General features: G+C 47.2%; 1 protein-coding gene across 1 annotated transcript in view; it reads left to right on the top strand.

The window, feature by feature from the left end:
- LOC106640866 (protein O-mannosyl-transferase TMTC1) overlaps positions 1–22,304 on the top strand; it is a 42,348-nt gene that overhangs the window by 14,607 nt on the left and 5,437 nt on the right. The window contains exons 2-10 of the mRNA XM_014355044.2: positions 3,398–3,575; positions 10,252–10,325; positions 11,360–11,491; positions 11,583–11,655; positions 13,098–13,201; positions 19,362–19,551; positions 19,697–19,818; positions 20,846–21,010; positions 21,093–21,206. Coding sequence (XP_014210530.2) covers positions 3,398–3,575; positions 10,252–10,325; positions 11,360–11,491; positions 11,583–11,655; positions 13,098–13,201; positions 19,362–19,551; positions 19,697–19,818; positions 20,846–21,010; positions 21,093–21,206 — 1,152 coding nt within the window. The remainder of the gene's footprint in view (positions 1–3,397; positions 3,576–10,251; positions 10,326–11,359; positions 11,492–11,582; positions 11,656–13,097; positions 13,202–19,361; positions 19,552–19,696; positions 19,819–20,845; positions 21,011–21,092; positions 21,207–22,304) is intronic.

Raw genomic sequence — 22,304 nt, forward strand, 5'->3', positions numbered from 1 at the left:
GTCCCTTTTGCGGGTGGCCATCGGGACGGGGTCCGTGCGCGACCCGCCGAGAGGTCTGGGCTGGGAAAATGTTCGGGGGAGACGTGACCGAGAGACGGAAGAATCCGAAAAGCCGGCGGCCAGCTTTCGCGGCGGAACGATCGAGGGGTGACGCCGACAATGACAAGCCCCGCGACTTGAATATGCCGCGCACGCAGCCCACCCCACCGTACCCTTTTACACTCGGCTCTCGCTCGTACACGTGAGCAATACCGAGGTGCTCTTCTTTTTTTTTTATTTATCCTCCCAACGGGGGAATAATCAAGCGGTTCTTGGACGAGATAGCGCAGAAAAACACGGAGATGTAGGAGTCGAAAAAAAAAAAAAAAAAAAAAAAATACACCCCGCAAAGACACCGCGCACATCAGACCTTTCATCCCGATTGCCTGTTGATTCGGAAATGCAGCATCGCGACTCGGGGAACATTTCAATGGAGCACGCAAGCCCTCAAACGCTCTCGTTCCGCTTTTATCTGCACTCACCCGGGGGTGGTATACACACACACGCGCGCGCGCGCGACAGAGACCAAGTTCTCGATTAGGCACGTCGCCGTATTAGACACATCCCTCAGGGGGATGGGGAAAATTTTCTTGTCGAGGCTCCTGATGTATGTATAAATATACATGTACACCGGTGAAATACCAAAGCAGCCACGCCCTGTCCCTCCGACCTGAATTTTCTCTTATACCCCCCTGCGCTTGCTTGTATCGAGGGTGGGAGGGGGGGATGGAATTAAGAGGAGAAGGGCCGCGTTGTCACCTTTGGTAATTGGAAAGATGCCGAGCGCTGGCTAAGTAGGAGGAAGGGGGTAGGACGACTTTAAATGTAAAGAACAGTAAGACGGGCTGGAAGATGAAGAGGAGCTGGCTCGACTCGAAGGGGTGGGAAGGGGGAGGTAGAAGAAGAAGCCGAGCGCCCCCGGATAACGAGCCAACTGCAGGAGGTACCTGCCTATGAGGGAAAAAGGGAGGCTTTGAAGCACTTGCCGCTACTGGGTTGAGCTATGTACGTATATATCTATACCTAGTGGTGGGGGGGGGCAAGGTGGTGGCGGCTCGCGGGGCAGCTCTCCCGGCTCGGCTATGATTTAACGACATCGTCGTTGGGCTTTAATGCCTCGTTACGACGACGAATGGAGCGAGCGCGCCAAGGGGCAGGGGAACCTCTGCCGCCTTAGCGTTATAAGACATGGGCGCTCGAATTACCGGGAAAGTACTTCTTTAGAGGAGATCGGAAGAAGAAGAAGAAGAAGAAGTAGAAAAAAAAAGAGAGAGGGAGAGGCAGATATGACAAGAGCCACTTATACTCCTTTTTCATTACTCGCCTACTTTTTTTAGCTCCTTCCCCCTTGGTTTTAGTTAACGATTCCTCGGTGCATAGCCAGCCTTCTTCAAAGCGATCGTCAATACACGCTCATTTGCGAAATCTACTTTCCCCCCTTTCATTTCGTTACTCATATATTCCGTCGTTCCTTACATGCATTCTCTATTTCCCTCTTTCCGTTTAAGCCGATTTTCAAAATTTACCCTCAAAGGGGCTCTTTTATAATTCCTATCACCGCGATTCACATGTTATATGTAGGAGATAAAGGCTCGCACATCTAATGACGACTCGTTAAAAGTGATACGCCCACAGTTGTGCAAATCCAGCAACGACAACAACATACAGCCCGTGAACTCAGTGTGCATAGGATACACGTACACGAAAAAAGGCAACGAATCGGGAAACAAGCCTTGTCGCTCTTGTTGTTTTTTTTTTTTTTTTTTTTTTTTTTTTTTCAAATGGAAAAAAAAGCTTTCGCTCTCTGCACGACGAAATGTAATCTTCCGTGTAGACAGGCTACGTGCGAATTATCCTTCGTTTCTCGTGTTCGGCGCACAAAACTCGCTGGTGCTGGCGAGTCGACATACAGGTAATATACGTACCTACTGTACGTGTTGACGCTCCTTTTTTTTTTTTTTTTTTTTTTTCCCTCTCGCGCGAAACGTGACGAATGTTTCGACACGCATCCGCTGGCTGCGAGCAACGTTTTTATTCCCCGTGTATACACCACTGGGTGTTGAAATTTAACGAAATTGTGAAAAAAAAAAAAAAAAAAAAAAGAGGAAAAAGAGAAAGAATTTTAAAACAAGAGAGAAAAATCGAGGGCGACGCGCTCGAAAGCCGATCGGCAATTAATGCGACTGTCTATTCCCCCGAGAGGGTGAAAATAAGTAGGTTTTCAACCCGACAGTGTGGTGCGAGACACACAGAACGAAAGTGGGAGTGTATACGTGTATAGTCGGACGCGGAAAGGAGAGAAGGTCTTTTGGTTTCCAGCTCAAAGGAGAACGGGGGGGGGTGGGGTGGAGGGTGGGTCGGATCCTTGACACCTGGAAGCTAGCCAAAGCCAAAGTAGAAAGACGCCAAGGAAGAGATAGAACATCGACCCCTTCTCGGATCGAGTCTCTCTGTGTGCGCGTTGTACAGGGGAAGGGGGTATACGTCGACGGCAGGCCCGACTCTGAAATTATAGCGACGCAGCGTCAGCGTGTTGTGATGTTTGTTTTCCACCCTCTCTCTTTTGGAACTTTTATTGTACATATCGCCTCCCATTGACAAGCGCTTTTCACAGCTATACGGTACAGAGGCTTGGGAGGGGGAGAGCAAATAGGTGCACGAGACAACCGCGGTCGCGCGAACTTATACACAGCGCTAAAGAGCGGAGAAGAAAAGGGAGGAGGAGGAGGGGCTGCTGGCGCGTATAGACGCACTTTTCCAGATCCGATTAAAGCGACTTGGACGGTCTTGAGCCGCTCGATGCGAAAGTTAAGAGCTCGAGGAGAAAGAGCTGGTATACTTATATCTATGGAAAGGCTCCCAAAGTCGTCAACCTTTACTCCGGTGGGGGTAGAGTTGGAATTTGGCGAAAGCTGCTCTCACAGGTACCGCAACGATAACGTCGCCCGGTGTGTTTTTGTTCCCCATCTCGGTGACGCTCCCACGCTCCGACGTTTCTTTACGTAGCTTTTCTCTCCTCTTTCGGAGCTTACGACTCGGCACGACATCGGTCTTGCACGTCTTGTCGCCGGCTATTAGGACTATCAAGGGTGTACTTTTGGAGTTCTTTCGCGGTACCGCTTCACCAGTATACACCAATCTGGATCAATTAGCCCAACGATACACTTTTGGGATGATGGATCGAGACAAGCCCCGCTTTAACAATCACGCGGTATATACTTTTATCCACTTCTCGGTAGAAAAGCGTTTATCACCCCACACACGCGCACACCCTCGCATCTCTTATATACATATACGTGTACGAGGATGTATAACGAAGGAATAAATTTTTTTTTTCTCCCCATGTTTTGTTCCGCAGACTAAATTACTTGGCAGCAGGCCTGAGGCCGTCCTGGTATCACGCGACCAACGTCGCACTGCACGCCGCCGCCTGTATGCTGGTCACCCGAGTCGGTCTCGCCGTGGCCTCGCTCACCCCGGGCTTTGCGGCCCTGGCTGGTCTACTTTTCGCCGCCCACCCGATTCACACCGATGCCGTAAGTATATACAAATGCACCCCTACAACTGTTTTTTTTTTTTTTTTTTTTTTTTTTTTTTATACAATACGCGTATACTTTGCAACTTATGCATGTGTGTTATGTAACAAAGTAGCACGTGATCAGGAACATAAAAAAAAAAAAAAAATATGTGTGTGCTTGCAATTACTTCCCTGTTCCGAGTGTTGTTTCCATTGGCATACTTCTTGAGAGCAAAGCGAACTCTCTCTCCCCTCCGCCCCACACAGCCACCTCATCAATAGAGACCTACTTGCAACGCCGAAAGTTGCCTAGTTAGAGAGAACTGAACCGCATCGGTTGCAAACTTGCAAGCCGTAGCCGTAATTTTACCACGAACGAAGTATACAATAAGCTCTCCCCGTCCGACTGTTGTCCGAAGTTTGCCGGTGTGTGCATATCCAATCCTGCACCAAACCTGTCTATATACGTCATCGTCCGAGCCGTGGTGGAGTTGTACGCGAAGTGTCGAAAACCTCCAGTGCAAGCTCTACGTGTATCTAGGCTATGTATGTGCTTCGGGATAATATTTATGTATACGTGTGTTGGATTGGCAGCTCTTTATCAATTAACGCGGCTGCAACTCCTCGGGAGTGCCTCTCTACTCTACTCCTCCGTCGTTTTAACGGTTGAGAATATTTTTTGCCCACCTTTCTGTTGGGCTCGATAAACCGAGCGACACATCACTCGATTAAACGACGAGGCGAAATCTGGCAGCGGGTCCCACGTACCCATACACTGTAGTTGGTACACGAAATCGTGTATAAGCACCGCAGTCACGTAATTGCTCGTGCTGAAGTAGCAGCACATATATACATATACGTATACCCGTTGGAGCGGAGGCAAGAGCATACCGATGGCTTGTAGTGTGTGTATATATATATATATATATATACACACAGGTATAGGAGGTACGTATATATACGTGCTTATACCACCCTTGTCTGGATCAGTTTGCAGTAGGCGTTTGCCGGTGAAACACAAGCCGAACACACGCAAACACTATGCACGCGAGGGTTATACATGTATATATAGAGGGAATATACCGAAGGAGAGTCCCGCGAAGCGCATCTGTTTACCAGAATTATCAAGTTACCGGGAGGAGCGAGGACCTCCACTGCGGCTACTACTGCATCAGCACTACCCTATACCCTCCTCTTTTCTCGCCTGCGGTATTGCTCAAGACACTGTCTGATTAATCAAGTTTTATCTCATTGTTGCGAGACGAGGGCTGTACCGGGGAAAGCTCGATTCTCTTTGCGTCTCTTCTGTACACCTATACATGTATATATATATTTCCTCGTTTATCTGCAGTGTGGCTCTTTGGGGGGCTATTGCGCTTCTTAAGACACGTAATTTTCCCTTTTTTTACCTTTGCACGGAAAACGGGCTGTATCTTTTTTTCTTTTTTTCTTTTTTATCGCAATTACGGAACTCTTTTTGATACCGAGGGGAAAAAAGGATTTACGTTTACGATGGCCGAAGAAAAGAAAGTACGATTCGTGGTACACCTGCCCGATGTAATTTTCCTTTTTTTTTTATCCTCGAAATGCGTTGCTGATAAGAGAAATATGTAAAAAGTACGAGAGGAGGTGGAGGGAAATCAAAAACGCACACGCTCAGTAGGGGCCACAATCGAGTGAATTACTTAATTATGGGTGCACGTGGGTGTTTAGGTTTTTTATGGCCTCGTCAACGGCAGCCCTCGACTTCCCCTTTTCCCCAATAACCCGACGCTCGTCGACTCTCCGGTGGATGTGCCATTACGCGCTGATAGGATCACCCTTCAAACCGCAGTCGAAACGACTACCAGCTACTGCGCACGGTACCCCCTTCCTTCTGCTGTGACCTTAAAGCAGATATGAAGCTTACGGCGCACATTGCGAGCTTTTGACTCTACTTGCAACTCGTTGACTTCTCCATCTTTTGCCATTGCGTTTGACGTATCGAATTTTGTTTCATACTCTCTAAAGTTGAATCAGTCAAATTTTACTGCGAATCAGTAAAATGTCGTTTACTTATCACAATAAGTAAACGACTTTTCACTTATAATGAGTCAATATCGACACAAAAGTATTACTTTCTCTAAATTGAAGAAAAATGGCACTTTTGACGAATGTACCTACAAGTGTGCTTGAACCGGGGGTAGGATACATTATCCAACATTTTAAATGAGTTTTGACTCTATTCATATTGTTAGGAACAAAAGTTACAGGCGATTCGCGAATTTGAACAGATAATATTTGGTCTCAATGTTATTTTTGGACTATCAGACACTTTCGTGGCCTATTTCATTGTACGTTTTGTTCATGAGCCTTTGTTATACGATTATAGTTACAGAAAAATGAAGCGAAATTTCTAAATTCACGATGCGTGTAGGTTTCAAAATTACACAACGTTTGGTTTTAGCCACAAATAATACATTGTTAAAATAAAAAAGTATACATCCAACAAATGGTCCTTCGTGTCATTCATCATCCATACGCGTATACGTCGCGATGTGCGTTTACAGTTGTCAACCGATAGGTGTACCCTCGTATGACAGATCGAATTCCACGAACGACATCAGGTAGAAAATTCGAGAAGCATCCGTTGCACCAGTACAGAACGTTTGATTCAATCGAGTATAATTAAATCTGCCCGGGTATACCAACAAAGCAAGCAATTGCACCGCCACGCGAGGTGATCCCATTGCTCGTACAACGGATACACCAATGTGTGTGTGTGTGTGTGGCCTGCAACACGCAGTAACCACGTACGTTTACAACGATAATTAATTGCTAGGATCTGTGACCCACTCTTCATATTACCACTTGGTTGCGATAATCAATGGTAGAAACCACACGTATAGTCTACCTACACACTCGCAGTGGCTTAATGAACGGTGTATCCCGCCGCCTTCCTCTCTCATAAATACTCGTTTCGCTAATCCACTCGGCTTGTCGATGAACTCGCACCTTTTGTGTATGTGCGTACACATTGAAAGTGCCCGATTCCATTATCTCGGCTCTTACTCGATACACAAGCTATACGGTTATATTAATTTTTCATCACCTCGTGGGTGCATTTCGACGTTTCTGGGCCAATTGTAAGGATATATATTTTGAAACAGGATGTACCCATACTATTGCATCTTGTAAAATTTTCACATTACTCGAACCGGATGCCACTGCCCGTGCCGAACCTCCTCATAAACCGTATCGGTTTTCAATACTCTCGTTTCGGAAAACTTGATGAATCGACCGAAATACCAATCGTGAATATTAACTTTCGTCCTTTTCATGAGGATTGTTGTTCAAAGTTTGACGTCTAAAAGTAAAACATCACCTTCCAAATAAAGAACGAAAATGTAATAACAAGCGAAAATAAGAGAAATTGTATAAAGACACGATGAAAAAACGACATGTTAAAAGACAATGTAAATGTTGAATGAATAAAGACAGTGTACATACCCATAGTAGGTCAGTACACTATGATGTAAAAAAAAAAAAAATTAAAAAAAAAACTATATTTAAAACGATATTTAGTTCAGGTCGACGGGTAATGCAATATATCGATCTCGCGACTGCATCATCAGGTGTAATATTAACCGGGCACGTCGCGCGTTCGTGTATAAACGAACGGCATAATTCAAAGCAGGTCTAACGAGGATGTGGACACACCAACCCTCCAGAAAAGTAAGTGCTCGTTTTTTTCCAGTCTATTATCACGCTTTTCAGAAAAAAAAAAAAAATAACGCGCTCCAACAATAAACGTCGGCAGTTGATTTAAACCGGCTGTAGGTTAGTAGGTGGGTAGAGGGATATCGTAATAAAACGAGGTGAGTTGGAGCGCAAAAAAAAAAAAAAAAAAAAAAGACGCTCGGTAAAACGACTCGGACGGCGATAAAAGGGGGGGAGAGCACAGGTGTGGCGACCCATTGTAGTCCCGAGATGGGATATATATATATTCGGCCACTAGTTACCGTACGCGCAATCTCTTCCCCGCGTGTTATATAGGCGTGGGATTTCCTACGACCCCGATGCATACGTACAGAGATGACCGTGTGCTCTCCGGAGGGAGGGAGATAGGCGCGCGGCCAAAATGCAGTCTCGCAACTTTTATGTTTTCACGTGCCATTGAGCCCGAGGCTGCCAAATGGATGAATGGCCATCGACGAACGAACGAAAGAACGGGCGTCCGAAAAAAAAAAAAAAAAAAAAACATCGTGTATACCGAGCATTCACCGGCCCGTGTGCCATTGTTGTTGCCGTGTGCCCATATTGCTGTGCACGGGCGAGATGATGGCGTTAACGAGATGCTGATGGCGTTGAGCCGATGCACGAATGTGCGGTGGAAAAGAGGAGGTGGAAGAAAAAAAAAAAAAAAAAAAAATCGATATCTCGCGGGCGCGTCGAGCGGTTATTGTCTCATCTCTGCAACGACGGGGTCACAATGGCCCCCTAATGAAGGGAAAAAAAGGGAAACAAGAGGTCTGATAATTAACGAGCGGCATTTGCACGCGTGATACAAGAAACGGTGAGTAAGAGTAGCACGGCTGGGAGCTTGAATAGCCAATGAGGGAAAAAGATAGAGGAAGAGTGTAAGCGCGATGGGTTTGACGCTCCTGTAATCAATTGAAGGGCTCCAAAGAGGAGGAGGAGATGGTAATGAAGTTAGTCAAAGTATTAAACTGGAGCAAACTAAGGGAGTTTCTGCCAAGGACTGCTCTTACTACCCACGTACTCTGTATACGTATATGGGCGTGTGGTGAGCATCGAGATGCAACCGATAGGACACGTTAATACGTTACAGGGGGGGATCGAAACTTTGGGTCCTAAAGAGATAGACAGCGTCGTGTCGGGCAAACTTGACTGCAGGTTACGATCATCATTTCCAAGTGCGTTGGGAGAGCACCTTACACCTCCTCCTCCACCTCGTTTAGTTTACGTGGCCATATACATCCCGCCTATAAGTCGATGGCTGAGCAACTAACTCATCCCCGAGAGTTGCCTATATCGTGTACAGCTTAATACGGGTTATACAACCGAGTCCAGCCAACTTGATGATTTCGCGAAATTCAAGCGTCATGTATACCCGACCAAATGGGATTATTGGCCGTGTGTACACCTATAGATATATTATACTCGTGGAGCCAAGATAAATCGCTCCGTGTCACGGGCCATGTATACGCGCACCACTTGTGCACGCGGGGAGGTCTTGAATCTGATTTATTGCGTCGATCCTCGTCATTATCTCCCGTTATCTCGAGAATATAACTGGGGATAACCACCCGACATCCGCACGCGCACACGTACGTCTACAAAAGTCCCTTGTCTTTCTCGGCTTGACTTTCCATCTCCCGTGTTTCCGACACTGACGAAGCACGTACTCTTATTTTTGTACATGTATACATACGTATACATATGTATACATGCCCGTTTCCCTTGTTCCGAAGCTTCCTCCTCCCTATCAGTTTTTTCACATTCATTCCCGTTGGAGCGAGCGACATATCACCTGGATTTCAGCTCGAGTGTATCAATTTTCCGCTCGATTGGACGAAACCGACCGTGCCCTACAGTGATTTTCCTCTCCCTCCCTTTTTTTTCCTATAAACGATATCCTTTACTCCCTGAGCCGTGCGAATCAATGAGACACGAACGTCGATTCGCGACGTTTGACGCTTCGTCATCGGCACTTTTTCTTTTCTTTTCATTTTTCGACAACGACAATTGCAAAACGATTGTTTTTTTTTTTTTTTCCTCTTTGATATTTACAGTCGTGCGTTGGTGTGCCGCGAGATATTAATGAGCCATTTTCCCCGGCAGTAAGCGCGTTTAATCATATCGCCTATACACATAAAATTACGTCAGTAATAACAAATTGTCGTTGAGAGTGCTTTTACGAAACAATTGCAACAATTATCGCGCTAACAAACCAATTTCCATAATCATTTTAAGCTCGAGCGTTTGAGCCCCCAAATTTGCATGTATGTACGGTCAAACTCGCTCCTCATCGAGGTTTAACGCGTCGTTCAATTTTTTGGCTCGATCGTTACGCGCACCGTGATTATTGCGTTCGTGGGTTAAAGTACTCGTACAATGTTGTTCTCGTTGCGTGTTTTAATTTCAACCCGTATTTTACAGATTTTTCAGTCCATCGGTTTGCCGGAATCGCACAGATTTATGGAGCCACTTTTACGGAGCAAATGAGAAAAATGTACATTTTTGTACTTTGTTCATTATCCATTATACAAAATAATCCTCTTAAATACAGAATGGAGGTGTAATTTGAAAAAAAATCCCAACGCTTTGACTGTACACGAGCTCGGCCATTAAATGTTGGAGATTAAAAATTTTTACGATCGCTCTTTTGGCGTATTTAATCTTAATAATTAGCATGTAATTGGTGGAAAGTTCAGCAAAGTACTTACCCTCGAGGTACTAAGCCAAAGCTCGTATTTCAAGTCACGCGTCCCCTCATTCGTACATGGCGGAAAAAAAATTGGCAGGATTGTATGTAACGATACAATAAACCATTTAAACTCTCAGCAATTAACCGATAAAAAAAAACTTTTCACCCCCAGACTTTCGTATTTATGAAGCCAATTTCCTCCGTCATAACGCACAGCCCATTGCGCTATAGTTTTATTCACAATTTTTTTTTTTTTATGTTTCAGGTAACCGGAATCGTTGGAAGAGCGGACGTCCTAGCTTGTATTTTTTTCCTACTGTCATTTCTCGCCTATCACGGGTAAGTTCCGTCACGTTGTTTTATTCGACAAGAGAGAAAGGGACAATGAAAATACTAAATGTCCGTATACTATATCATGAGGTTAAAAACACTCAAATATTGCATAATTAACGGGTTAGTTTGATCAAAGCTCCCAAAGTAATAATAGTAATGGCTCTACCAGTAAATCGTCCTCGTCATCGTCGTCGTCGCACGACGTTAATCAACGTGACTATGAAAACGCGGTCGCGTGTACACTTGTACGCACGTATACGTGATGATAATAATAATGTACGCAAATTCAGCAAGTGTATGGATATACATATAATAACTATTACCAATGACACATGTATATGTATATGTATAACTACTTGTATAAAGCACGGATGTTGTTGAAAGCGCCGACGTATATACAAGTGGTTAGTTTTAGCGATGGTGTTTCAATATTTTATGCGGATACATGGTCTCTGGGCCTCCCTATATATATATATATATATATATATATAGGCACATGGGTGGCAAGAGAGAAAAGCGAGGTGGTATAAATTCAGTAACGCGTTTGGCGATTAATTTCAAACGAAGGCGGGCGACACGAATGTTCCATTTGGGAGATTAAAACGATAGATTGAAACGATAGACGAGTGGATTCATCTAGAATCGATTCTCCCCCGTTTCTCCCCCCTTCGTCGTTTTACTTTTCAGAATATCACGGTCCTTGCCTCGGAATAATGATTTAGCACTTAATCGGTCAAATGGAAGGGAACTTTGCTGGGAGCCACTTTAATATAGAAAAAAAAAAAAAAAAAAAAAAAAAAATTTCGTATAGCATCGTCAGTGCCGGCGATTAAATGGACGAGGGGCTAAAAGAGCGCTCGGTTGCCGCTATGCATAACTAAACGCAAGAGCGTGACGGGCCGTAAAGTATACTCGAGCCTCGCGCTGCGACAATTTAATTTCACTTTTTCTTCAATTTCTCCCTTTCTCTAAAAAAAGAAATAACAAATTAAAAAAAAACCATACATCCACGAGGTATCAAAACGTTGCTGTGTTTTCAGTCAACAGACGGCCTACGTGTGGAGCAGCGTGTGCTTCGGGGCCCTTTCTATGCTCGCCAAGGAGACCGGCGTCACCGTACTGCTGCTCAACCTGCTCTACGATCTGTGTCGCTCGTGGCACTCGATAAAGAGGTATAACCATCAACTGTATGCCACGCATGTGTGTGAGCCCCTTTGGTAAATCAATAGTATACTCACACGAGCCTTTCGTCTCCGATAACAGGTCCATTTCCGAGGCAAAGTGGAACGACGAGTCCCGACTCTTTGCGCGACGAGCTGCCACTCTACTGGTCTCGGTAAGTTGTTGGACCCAAGCTGGACCATCACCTCGTACTTACGTCCTTATACGGGTTGAAACCCGAAACCCCCCCTCGAACACGATACATACATACATATACACAGTGCCGTATAGAATTATTGGGAAATTTTTCCACCAGCGCCGGGGTACACGCCCACAGGGCCGTCGCGTGGTTTTCCGGGGCCACATAACTTCTCGGATTTCTTCTCGTCCGGTCGCCCTGAAAAATGTACCTCTCCGCCCACGATCGCGGCGGTGGCTCCTCTCTTACTTGTTTTTCTCCTCGTCCATTCATACGTACCCTCCACACCACCCGTGTCCTCCTCCCGGTGTGTCGAGAGACCTGACGTATACGTGCGGCTGCTCTCGAGCCGTATACGTGTATGTTAATTTATGCAGCGGAGGTTAACCGACAACCCCCTTATCACTGATGTACATATATATGTATATATATATGTACATATTCCAGCCCGAACTTACCCTTAATCTACCGTCATTCGCCTTACGTACGCGGGAGACGTGCTGGAGCGTGTCCTACTTCCTCTCCCCCGAGATATCTGCATGACACGTGTATTTTCAATAAGGTTATTGCGGCTGATGGCCGTAATGGCTACAATATGCGGGACGACGGATCGAGTTGTTGCCCCCCTCCCCCGTGTGCGGCCATTTATTACTATAAATAAAATAACATCACGAGTAATGTGTTGTTTCGCGGTGAAATGCCAGGAATATGAGGGGGGAAAATATAAAAAAGGAAAAATGACAATGGAATGTACCGAATAAAAGATTCGGGGGGAGCTGGTTAGTCCACATATTTACCGAAATTGAATTTTCCTTCCCCATCGGCCGCGAGTCCACGGTATTACCGCCATTATGTACGGGCTCTCTCGACACCCCCCCATTTCCCGGCGAAAAATCCCTTTCCGATCGATTCCCCGTCCTTTTCTTTTTATCAACTATGGTATTTTTTACGGCACAACCTTCCCCCCCCCCCCCGACTCTGGTTGGATTCCTCGGAGCCGTCCTTACCCTGATCCTCCCTCGTTTTATTTCGTGATACCGGCCAATACGTATATACACACATCCTGGCTGTCTTTGCATTTTATCGAGTTTGACCGAGACCTGCTCCATCGGGCGCCCAGAAACGTGTAAGCGCTTACGCACGAGTTCTTTTTTTTTTTTTCTCGTCCGCTTTTGTCTCCTATCGCGCACACCTACGCCCAGATTTATATTGTTCGGGGATTTACCTTGTATATATCCACATACACAGTGTAGAGAGCGTAGTCGGGATATCCAAGACTGGATTTATCCTTGCTGGGGTTTCGATTAAAGCGACATGTGTGTATGCATATATATGTATACCTGGTGGTGTACGAGCAAATTCCAATGTAAAAGCTACACGGATGCCGAGCTAAAATTGTTTTTCATGTCTTCTTTCAGCTGGGCGTTCTCCTGGTCGCGAGGCTGGCCCTGCTCCACGGGGCGCTCCCGAAATTCTCGCCGCAGGACAACCCGGCAGCCTTCCACCCCTGCTTCCACGTCAGGTGAGCACACGCACCTCCATTGCGGGAGCACTGGTTGTTTTTTTCTTCCCCCACCCCCGTTCCACGAAACTTTGCCCTTTGCACCCGAAAATGAATATACCGAGGGAGGGGGGGAAAACTTTGCCACCGCGTGTGCACCCTCGACCACATAAATTTCCACCCCCTCCGCGTTTCTTCGAAGGTTCCCGGATTTCGCGGATAACTTCCCTTGTTTCGACTACCCGTGCAGCCGAGCTGTGGCGCGATGATAAAAAAAAAATATACACCGCGAGGTGGAGGAGATTAAAATGGTACCCAACCAAACGCGAGCGTATCTATGGGAAAGTAGGGGGGCAAAGTGTCGATATTCCACAGTCGGATTTTCGCGCCGGCACCCGGGCGGAATATTTCATGAGACGTGTATAATTCTTGAGGAGCCTTCGCTCGAGACCACCCCCCCCCCTAATGCACGTGGGTGGGAGGGAGGGCGATACACAGAAATGGGAAAAATCCGTCGAGGCTCTTCTCGCTCCTTACACTCCATGCAAATGTGTACACGCGCGTGTTCCGCAAAGCGCTTTTATGCACCAAAGTGCACTCGCCGAATCGCAATCCCTCTTCGATGCAACTCGACGGAATTTTCCCTCCTCTCCCGCCTGTCTGTCTGTCTCGCTTTTTTCATTTTTACGCAGGTATATAAATACGCTCGCTCATGATTTTTTGTTTTTTGTTTCTGATAACGCCGAAACGTGTTATTTAGTCTTTTTTCCCCAACCTTCCCCCCTCACGTACACTTTTGTGTATGTGCTACTGTCGGGTATCGAAAATTGAAAGGTAAATACATAGTGTCGAGAGTTTCCGTTGTTCTCCATCCAAACTCGGCTAATGAAATAGCACACGTGTCGGGGAGAGCTGGCGTTGTATCGATAGCCAGCCGTCGAGTCTCTCGTTGATGAATCAATAATGCGCGTTTCCTCGCTATGTACACATATATACGTGTACGTGGAATTGGAAATGGAGCGTGAAATGCCAAATGGCGATGGTGGTACAACTGTAAAACGAAACAAAACCAACGACTCTCCCTGAAAGGCTGCGGAAGAGGAGGAGTAAAAGAAAATATGTACGTATACAAGAGACGAGGCAAAGTATACGCACTCGGGGGTGCCTGTTTTTATTCGCGAGGAGAAACGTATCTATACAAGGGCAAGTTTTTACCATACGCGAGGAGCTCCACCCGAGGCGGTGGTTCGATTCGCGGGTCGCACGCGTAATATAACGCACCACCCGCGGCTCGTGTGTATATAGGCCCGTACGGGTAAAGAGAACGGGTGGGTTTATACCGTCTTCCTCCGGACCATTACCGTAAAACCATCCAGAAGTACATGCGTGCACACCATCCACCGCGAGAAGACGCGTGCTCTTTTACTGCCTCTCTCTCGCTTCCGTACGTATGTGTATCTGTATAGTTCTGCTATATGTATATGCTCGGCTCTCCGAGCCAACTCGACATATTTTTCGCGCGAGCAACCGCGTTTTATTGCCACCGGCGTCTCCACCTCCTCGTTTTTTTTTTTTTTCTCTCCCCCGTGTGTTATTCTTGTATTTACAGGCGCGTCCACCCTCGTAGTAGCTGATTCTCCCGTGTGACCCACATACATACATGCGCGTATGCACATCCACCCTTTACCACGGAAATCATGGAGCAGGGGAGGGATGAAGAAAAAAAAAAAAAAAAAAAAAAAAAATAGAATTCTTGAAATATACATCGTGCCGCATACAGTCCGGTGATACGGCAGCCACTCGAGCGAGGGTAATTGCGAATGTATATCATCCGGTCGACTGGTGCTGGAAAAAAGGGAGACGGGGGCAAAGGGGTTGGGAACGAGCAAGTATATATAGATAACAGATAACAAGGAAACAGGAGAAGAAGAAGAAGAAGAAGTAGTCGAGAGGAGAGGAGGCAAAGTAGCTGAAGATCGGGGCTGGTACAACAGCCGGTATAAAAGCGGTAAAAGCAATATGGCCGGCGGCGCCCGTGCACTTAATGCACTTTAATAAAAGGTCTTTGAGTCGGCGTTAACGCCGGCAACGGCGGCTGCCCCCCCAAGTGCCTGCGAGCGAAGATGTACAGCCGATGCCCCGCGTGTATATATATACACGGCACACCTCACTCTTGCCATTATCTGGCTCTTAACGCTTCGCAGTTTACGTGCTCGTTCGTATAACTCGAGCCTACACCTATCCACGTACACACGGTCTCTCGTTATCTCTCGGCCGAGCATTAATTCAACCGCTATCGGCTAAGCCACGGCTGTCACCTTAGCTCCGCGGCAACCCAATACCCCCAACCCTCCTCCCGAGAACTGTATATATATATACCGTAGGCCTCGACTTAGGGATTCACGCCCCGTTCTCGAGTTTCTCCCGAAGATGAGTTTACGAACGGACTCTGGAGGAGGAGAGCAAAAAGAAACAGCAAATAAAAATTTTTACGACTCCACCGGCGGGTGCTCGCTTCGGCTCCGGTAACTACCACTGTTGTTACACGCTTGACGTAATTTTTTTGCCCGCCCGTATATCAGCTCGGACAATGTGGAACGAAATGAAATATATAGGTTACGCAAAAAAGAAATGAGTATAACGTAAAGGGCTGCACTGTAGTGGTGGGTGTGTATGTGTGTACGTTACAACGCTCAGGGGAAGGGCTCTCGTGGGGGTATGTGTATGAAAAAGTCCGGGTTAAGATGCCGGGAGCATTTTTTCCATTCCCTCGTCTCTTTCCCCTAGTTTCCGCTACATCATTTTCTCTCTTGACGCGCGCGGTTGTGTGTGTGTGTGTGTGTATGGAGTTTAGAGCTCGCAAACATAAGCCGGCGTGCCTCTTCTGTTTTCTCCCGACCCTCCTTTCTTCTCCTGTACTTCTTGGCAAGAGAGTCTTACAGCGTATCAAGAGTATACTCTACACGTATATACGTGCGTCCCCGGCTCTCGGGGCATGTAAGAGCCTGCTAATTGGGTGCTCGTACATGCAGCTGCGTCGCCGGCGCGGAAGTAGGCCGCCGTGTCGCAACAAAGCTCGAGCTCAGCCCCCGCAACGCGAGTGCATATCATTTATACCCCGTACGGTGGGAATTTGCATCGCGATGGACACCCGCTGCAGTAAAACATATCAATGCAGTTTGTCGTGTGCTCGTTTAAATGTGTACAGTCTCTCCGCCCTCGCCCACGGTTGCCAGGGCGACTCGGTCGTCCAGTGGGGCAGGTTCAATCAGCCGAGCGCCCTCGAGCTCTAGACTCCCCGGCTTTTGTACGCCCCTAATTACCCGGGCTCTTTGTTATACCCCGGTGTCTAATTCCCACTCCCCCCGTGCTCGAGATTTTCGAAATCCGCTTCCGACAGTCCGGCTGTCGCGCCGCGTCACCTGTCACCCCCTCGCACGCGGCAAAGTTTTTCTCGCGCGCGTTTAATTCCCACTTTTTCGAAAAACTGTCTCCCCCTTCCCCAGCGAGCGCGTCAAAGTGTTTTGCTTTTCCGAACTTTTAAAAGCGCGAGCGTGGAACTCTTTCCACCGCCCCCCCCCTACACGCGTTATACGCGAGCGTCCGGGGGGAATTTATTCGGAGGAGGGGGAGGGAGGGAAAGTTTTTGCCTCCGAGTCGGGTATACGTCGGGCGCGCAATAACCACCGCCGTGTATTCCTACAAACGCGGTCTCGGTTTAGCGCGGCAAGCGCCGTTACGGGAGTTTTAATTTCCACGAAACGCCGGGAAAAAGCAAACTTTACCCTCCTTCCCCGTGTGTCTCCGTGTGTGTGTGTGTGTGTATATATACAACAACGTCTTTTATTTGTGTCAAAACGGCCCTTTTGGCGCTCGAAGTAAAAAGATCTCTCGTCGCGTCCGATCAAACGCCGACTCGTACTACTGAAAAGGGCTGTCGGGCTGTGGAAGAGGGTTCGAGGCCAGCGCAGTGTGTCATCTGATGATAAAACGGCTCGAGGGTAATAGGTCACATGATTCTCTACTGAGAAAACCTTGTGGATTCATTTTTATCGGTTTGCTCCCCCCCGCCTCAGTTCGCGGACTCGGCTACTTTGAATACCGCTGTTGGGGGGGTGGGGAGAGTCAAGTAATGCGAGTAGGTATACATGCTCGGTCCATTTTGTTGTAGAGAGCGCGTATACGTATATACATAGGTAGTAGCGATCGGGGAGTCAATCGAGCCGAGGTAGACGGGTCTGATAGGATCGGAGGGGGGCCAAAGGAGCCGGTGGAGCGCGAGGAGGAGTCGCTCGTGAAAAATTGCTTTTACACTCGGATGTAGAGATCAAAGAAGAAGAAGAAGAAGAAGAAGAGGCTCAAGTCGAACTCGAGCGATTATGCAAATGCGGAGTACTCGCCTTTGCGCGGGAAAAGATAGCGATACGAGTGTTGGATGTGTGCTCCACCGAGTGTGTATTATGTGGGGCTCTCGTACGTTTACAAGTAGATACCAACCGTATGTATATAGGCACTATGATGATTGTTACACCGTGCGGCAGGAGGAGTAGGTTTGGGGGGGAGGGGGGTAGTTCGGGCTGTGGATTAATTCCCGCTGAGTATCGCTCGTAATGCTATCAATCAGCGGGATAGAAGGCCGGGAGAGCTAAACGGGGCCAAAGTTTCGAGAGCCGATGAGCTGGGTGTTACTACGTCGGCTCCGCCAAGAGAGATGGGATGTATATAAAGGCGCCCTCCACCCCCTCCTCGGTGCTTCGTAAGCACCAGACTCCCGACGCATCTTTCCCAGACTATGGATGCTAGAGACTACGGTGGCTCTTGAAAACTATACGTATATATACACACCCACTCCCTTCCTCCCTCCCTCTCTCTCTCTCTCGAAGACGTATCAATTACACTTGAAAGATTACCCGAGCTCTACGCGGCACGCAAATCCTCGGCCTTGGCGTTGACCTCCAGGTGTATCGCGTTACGTCGTTATGATTTCCCGATTGATGTAGAGTGGCTGACTCGATTGAATGTATAGTTGTCTCCTCCCCTGACGTCTGGATTGAAAGAGCTTTTGGTATCTGTATAATATGGGTGTGTAACGATGATGATGACTCGTTGACAAATGCTCGGCACGTTCCCGTCGGCGGTCCTACCGGCTCTCCCAATTCGGGAAGAAAAATTGTACCCCCCGAGGTGCGATTAATCACGTTGGCGAAACAAGCGGGGCAAGAAAAATTATTCTATAAAAACGAGCACGGCGAGGGTGGGGGAGGCGTCGAAGAAAAAGGGTTCGGATGTAGGGATGGAGAATATTATACGCACGACGGAGAGCGAGTGTGTGCGAGGTAGGGGCAGGAAAATGGCCGAGCGTACGTGTTTTTGCGTGCCCCTCGGACTTTTCATTTTTTTTTTTTTTTTTTTTTTCCAAGCCCTGAAATGCACCGCTCTGTTGCTTTGTTTTCCTCCTTCATTTCTCCCGGTCCAACTTCCAATTACGGCAATCCGCGCTCAATTTAAAAATCACGCTTCAATTGAGCATTGCCAACATTAGCCCCGTAGCGCGCGAGCCGGGGCAAACTCGCCCCGGAAAGTCGAACAATGGACCCGCCGGCACGGAAATTTTCCATTCGGGCGAGTAGATTCCGTCAGTATAAATATTAACTCCGACCGGGGCCACCCCCACCCCACCCATAGGTGAGTACCCACGTGTATATTATATACGTACGAGTGTGCAAAAAAGCGCAAGACCAAAGAGGAAGGGAAGAAACATACAGACCCACCCGAAAACGAGGGAGAGTGACAGGGACAAAAGAACCAAAGGGAAACGACTTTTGCGCCGTTGGGGGTTGTTTATTTGTATTATGTCGAAGAACAAAAATGCACCCCATACTTGTGTAGCCGAGTGCGTGCTCACGAGCGGCTTTTCGCCCGCGCGCGATAATCAGGAGGGGCGGTTTGAATGCGCTGCAACTAATTATCCCGGCGTGCAGGTATATGAGCTCTCTGTGTGCGCCTTTGACGGAAAGTTTTTGTGTTCCAACGAACAAAACGAAAGTCGCGCTAAAACAGCGTCGAACGCAATCTCGGGGCCCACACGTTGAAGCGAGGCTCTCTATATATAGTACGTATGCAGAAGAAAAAGGAAAAAATTCATCAACGGAGGGGGCGTTGCGCGTTGTCCTCGTTGCAGGTTGCTGACGTTCTGTTACCTGGCGGCGTTGAACTTTTGGCTGGTCCTGTGTCCGGCGAGCCTTTCGCACGACTGGCAGATGGGCTCGGTGCCGCTGGTCACCTCCCTCGCGGACACTCGAAACTTGGCAACGTGCCTTTTCTTCGGTGGCTGCCTCGTCCTCACCTACCGGGCCTTTGCCGACTTTGAGGTACTTCATCACTTGCAAACCCTTTACTCTCTCTCTCTCTCTTTCTCTCTAGTACTTTGTACTTGCACCCTGTATACATACAACTCTGCCGTATAACCAAGTGTCGCACTTTTCTGTGTTTGGTCGCTGTGTGTGTATACTCCAGCAACAGAGGCACCCACCACTGGTTCTCGGCTGGATGTTTCTGGTCCTGCCCTTCCTGCCCGCGTCGAATCTCTTCATCACCGTGGGCTTCGTCGTTGCCGAGCGTGTGCTCTACATTCCCAGGTAAGCGTCTCTCGGACGAATTTTTTTTCATTTTTCTTTACACACGCGTGACACTGGATGTTGAATCTCGATGTTTTTCACGGCAAAAACCAAGGAATCCCTTTCAAGAACAAAAATCCCCCAACGCGTCTGTCGATGATCTCGAAAAAAAAATCGTCGTTTCTCGCGAGTGTGTGCTCCGGGAGTAAGTTGTGGATCCACTTAAAGTACAACTCGTTTGAATTATAAATTTTACTCCGTTGTACCTGCAGTGCAAATGTTCGAGAATGCGATGAAAGTACGAACGCGGCGCGCCAAAAGCTTGTGAAATTGTGTTTTCTGTTTAATTGACGTTCCACAAACTTTTGTTAACTAAATAAGTACACCGTCTCCCCCTTCGTTTGTGCATATTTTTTGCTACGATGCAAATTGACGGAAAAAAATTGTCTTGCAACAGCAGCCAACTTTTTCAATCGCGCTTGTTTTCATACAGTTGGTCAACGAGACGCGAATTAATGCTTACCATTTCATTTTTTTTTTTTTAATAATAAATTGGTGCACTTTACTGAAACTTTGACAAAGTAATCCACTCGCGGTGCTCAACCAACACTCCTCTTGCGGACAACGCGCCCCTCATTTATTAACCAAACATCATAATTACAACAACGCAACGGAATATTTATTTTTAATTAGTTGTACTCGAATTCTTCATCATAATTGTTGAATAATAAAAGCGCTTTTTTTTCCACGTAAATTTTACCCTCAACTCGCAAAGCGAAAAAAAAAAAAAAACTCAAGTACACGTACAATGCAGTTTCTATGGCTTTTAGAGAGTTGAACTTTTTTGCAGCAAATTTGTTTATCAACTCTACCTTGCGTGTAATGACGTGAACGTAAAAGTATACCATATACGAGATTGTTTAAAGTATAATAAAACCTTGTGCTCTGGTAATAAATGTATTTAACATCAGTCGTGCCTTTTTGCGTGCAATATGGTGGTATTTTTTTTTTTTTAATTTTAAAACCCAAACTTGACGTGCCATTGCAGCATCGGCTGGACGCTCCTCGTGGCCTACGGAGCCCAAATCATCTGGACGACAGTGCCGCGCCGGAGAACGCTACTAACGACCTGCGCCACCCTACTGATACTACTGAGCTGCTGTCGCACTGTTCTGAGAAATCGCGACTGGACGTCGAGGGAGTCGCTACTCCGGTACTTGAAAAAAAACTAATTCTCGATTAATTGTAATAGGTGCACACACACGATATGACCAATACTCACTGTGATCTAACAGGGCGGGTCTCCGAGCACTGCCCGACAACGCAAAGATGCACTACAACTTTGCAAATTTCCTCCGCGACACGTCGCAGCCCAACCGAGCAGTTCTTCACTACCAGGTGGCCCTGTGGTGAGTCCAATTGATTTTATACCCACATTATATGCGCATCGAAAATTAAGCATATATATATATATATACCCACGTGAGCCGTGCACGCGGGGCACTGTTGGGAAAACAAAAGCTGACCCGGTGCATCACACACGGAACAGCTCAAGGGGGAGAAGTGTGTGTGTGTGTGGAGAGGCCGGCCGCGCGGGATTACGCGGTCGGCAGGTACCGGAGAGTCCAGGCTGCATTAATTAACCGCGAGAGATAAAGTACGGGCTGCCTATTAAACCCCGGCCCCGTCGCGAATAATGAAGGTGGGGGGAGGGGTAGTCGTTTTTCTTACATCATGGCCCCACGGGCAACCCCCCCTCCCCTTCTTCTTGTTGGCTCGAGTGGGTGTGCAGGTCTCGAGAGTCCCAGCGCATCATCTCACGAGAGGGGGATGCTCAAAGTGCAGGTGTATAATATATAGGGCTGCGTGTGTCGTCGGTGATGCCGGGGCCGATTAAGCCTCGAGTCTGCTCCGCGCACTCGTCGATTATCAAACGCGGCGCGGCTCATCGGAGCTTTTGACATCAGCTTTTTTTTTTTCCTCCCCATACTCGTCATCCCCCTCTCCTATATGCATCGGCTTAACGCGCATACCTGCCGCGCGTATTTGTGTTTGCCCGCGTAATCCGTGCCCCATAAACCCATGCGACGTGGATTATTTGCCGTTTCACCGGATTATATATATATATATATATATATATATATATATATATATATATATATATATACGCACATCACACCCAGGGATATATACGTCTGCTGTTTTATATATACGTATACATCACGTATGGCACACACAAAGCGTGTATTTCATACCCCCCGTACGGATAATTCATACAAAAGTGAAGCATGGCTTGTATAATATAATACGTCGGATGTCGATAAAACGATACGGCAATCGCGCACATACACGTATATACACGTATACATGTATATATTATACGTATCGAGGTATAAGATGTCGCGCTTGCAAAAGCTCTCCCTCGCTATACATCGTGTACGGATACATATGTATGTATAGGTGGGCTCTTCGAAATGCGATGTACGCAGATATAGGGGCATAAAAGT

Source organism: Copidosoma floridanum, unplaced genomic scaffold (genome assembly GCF_036245765.1).
Source record: "Copidosoma floridanum isolate Cflo_tuat_1 unplaced genomic scaffold, Cflo_Japanese_pri ptg000006l, whole genome shotgun sequence".
NCBI classification, from domain to species: domain Eukaryota; kingdom Metazoa; phylum Arthropoda; class Insecta; order Hymenoptera; family Encyrtidae; genus Copidosoma; species Copidosoma floridanum.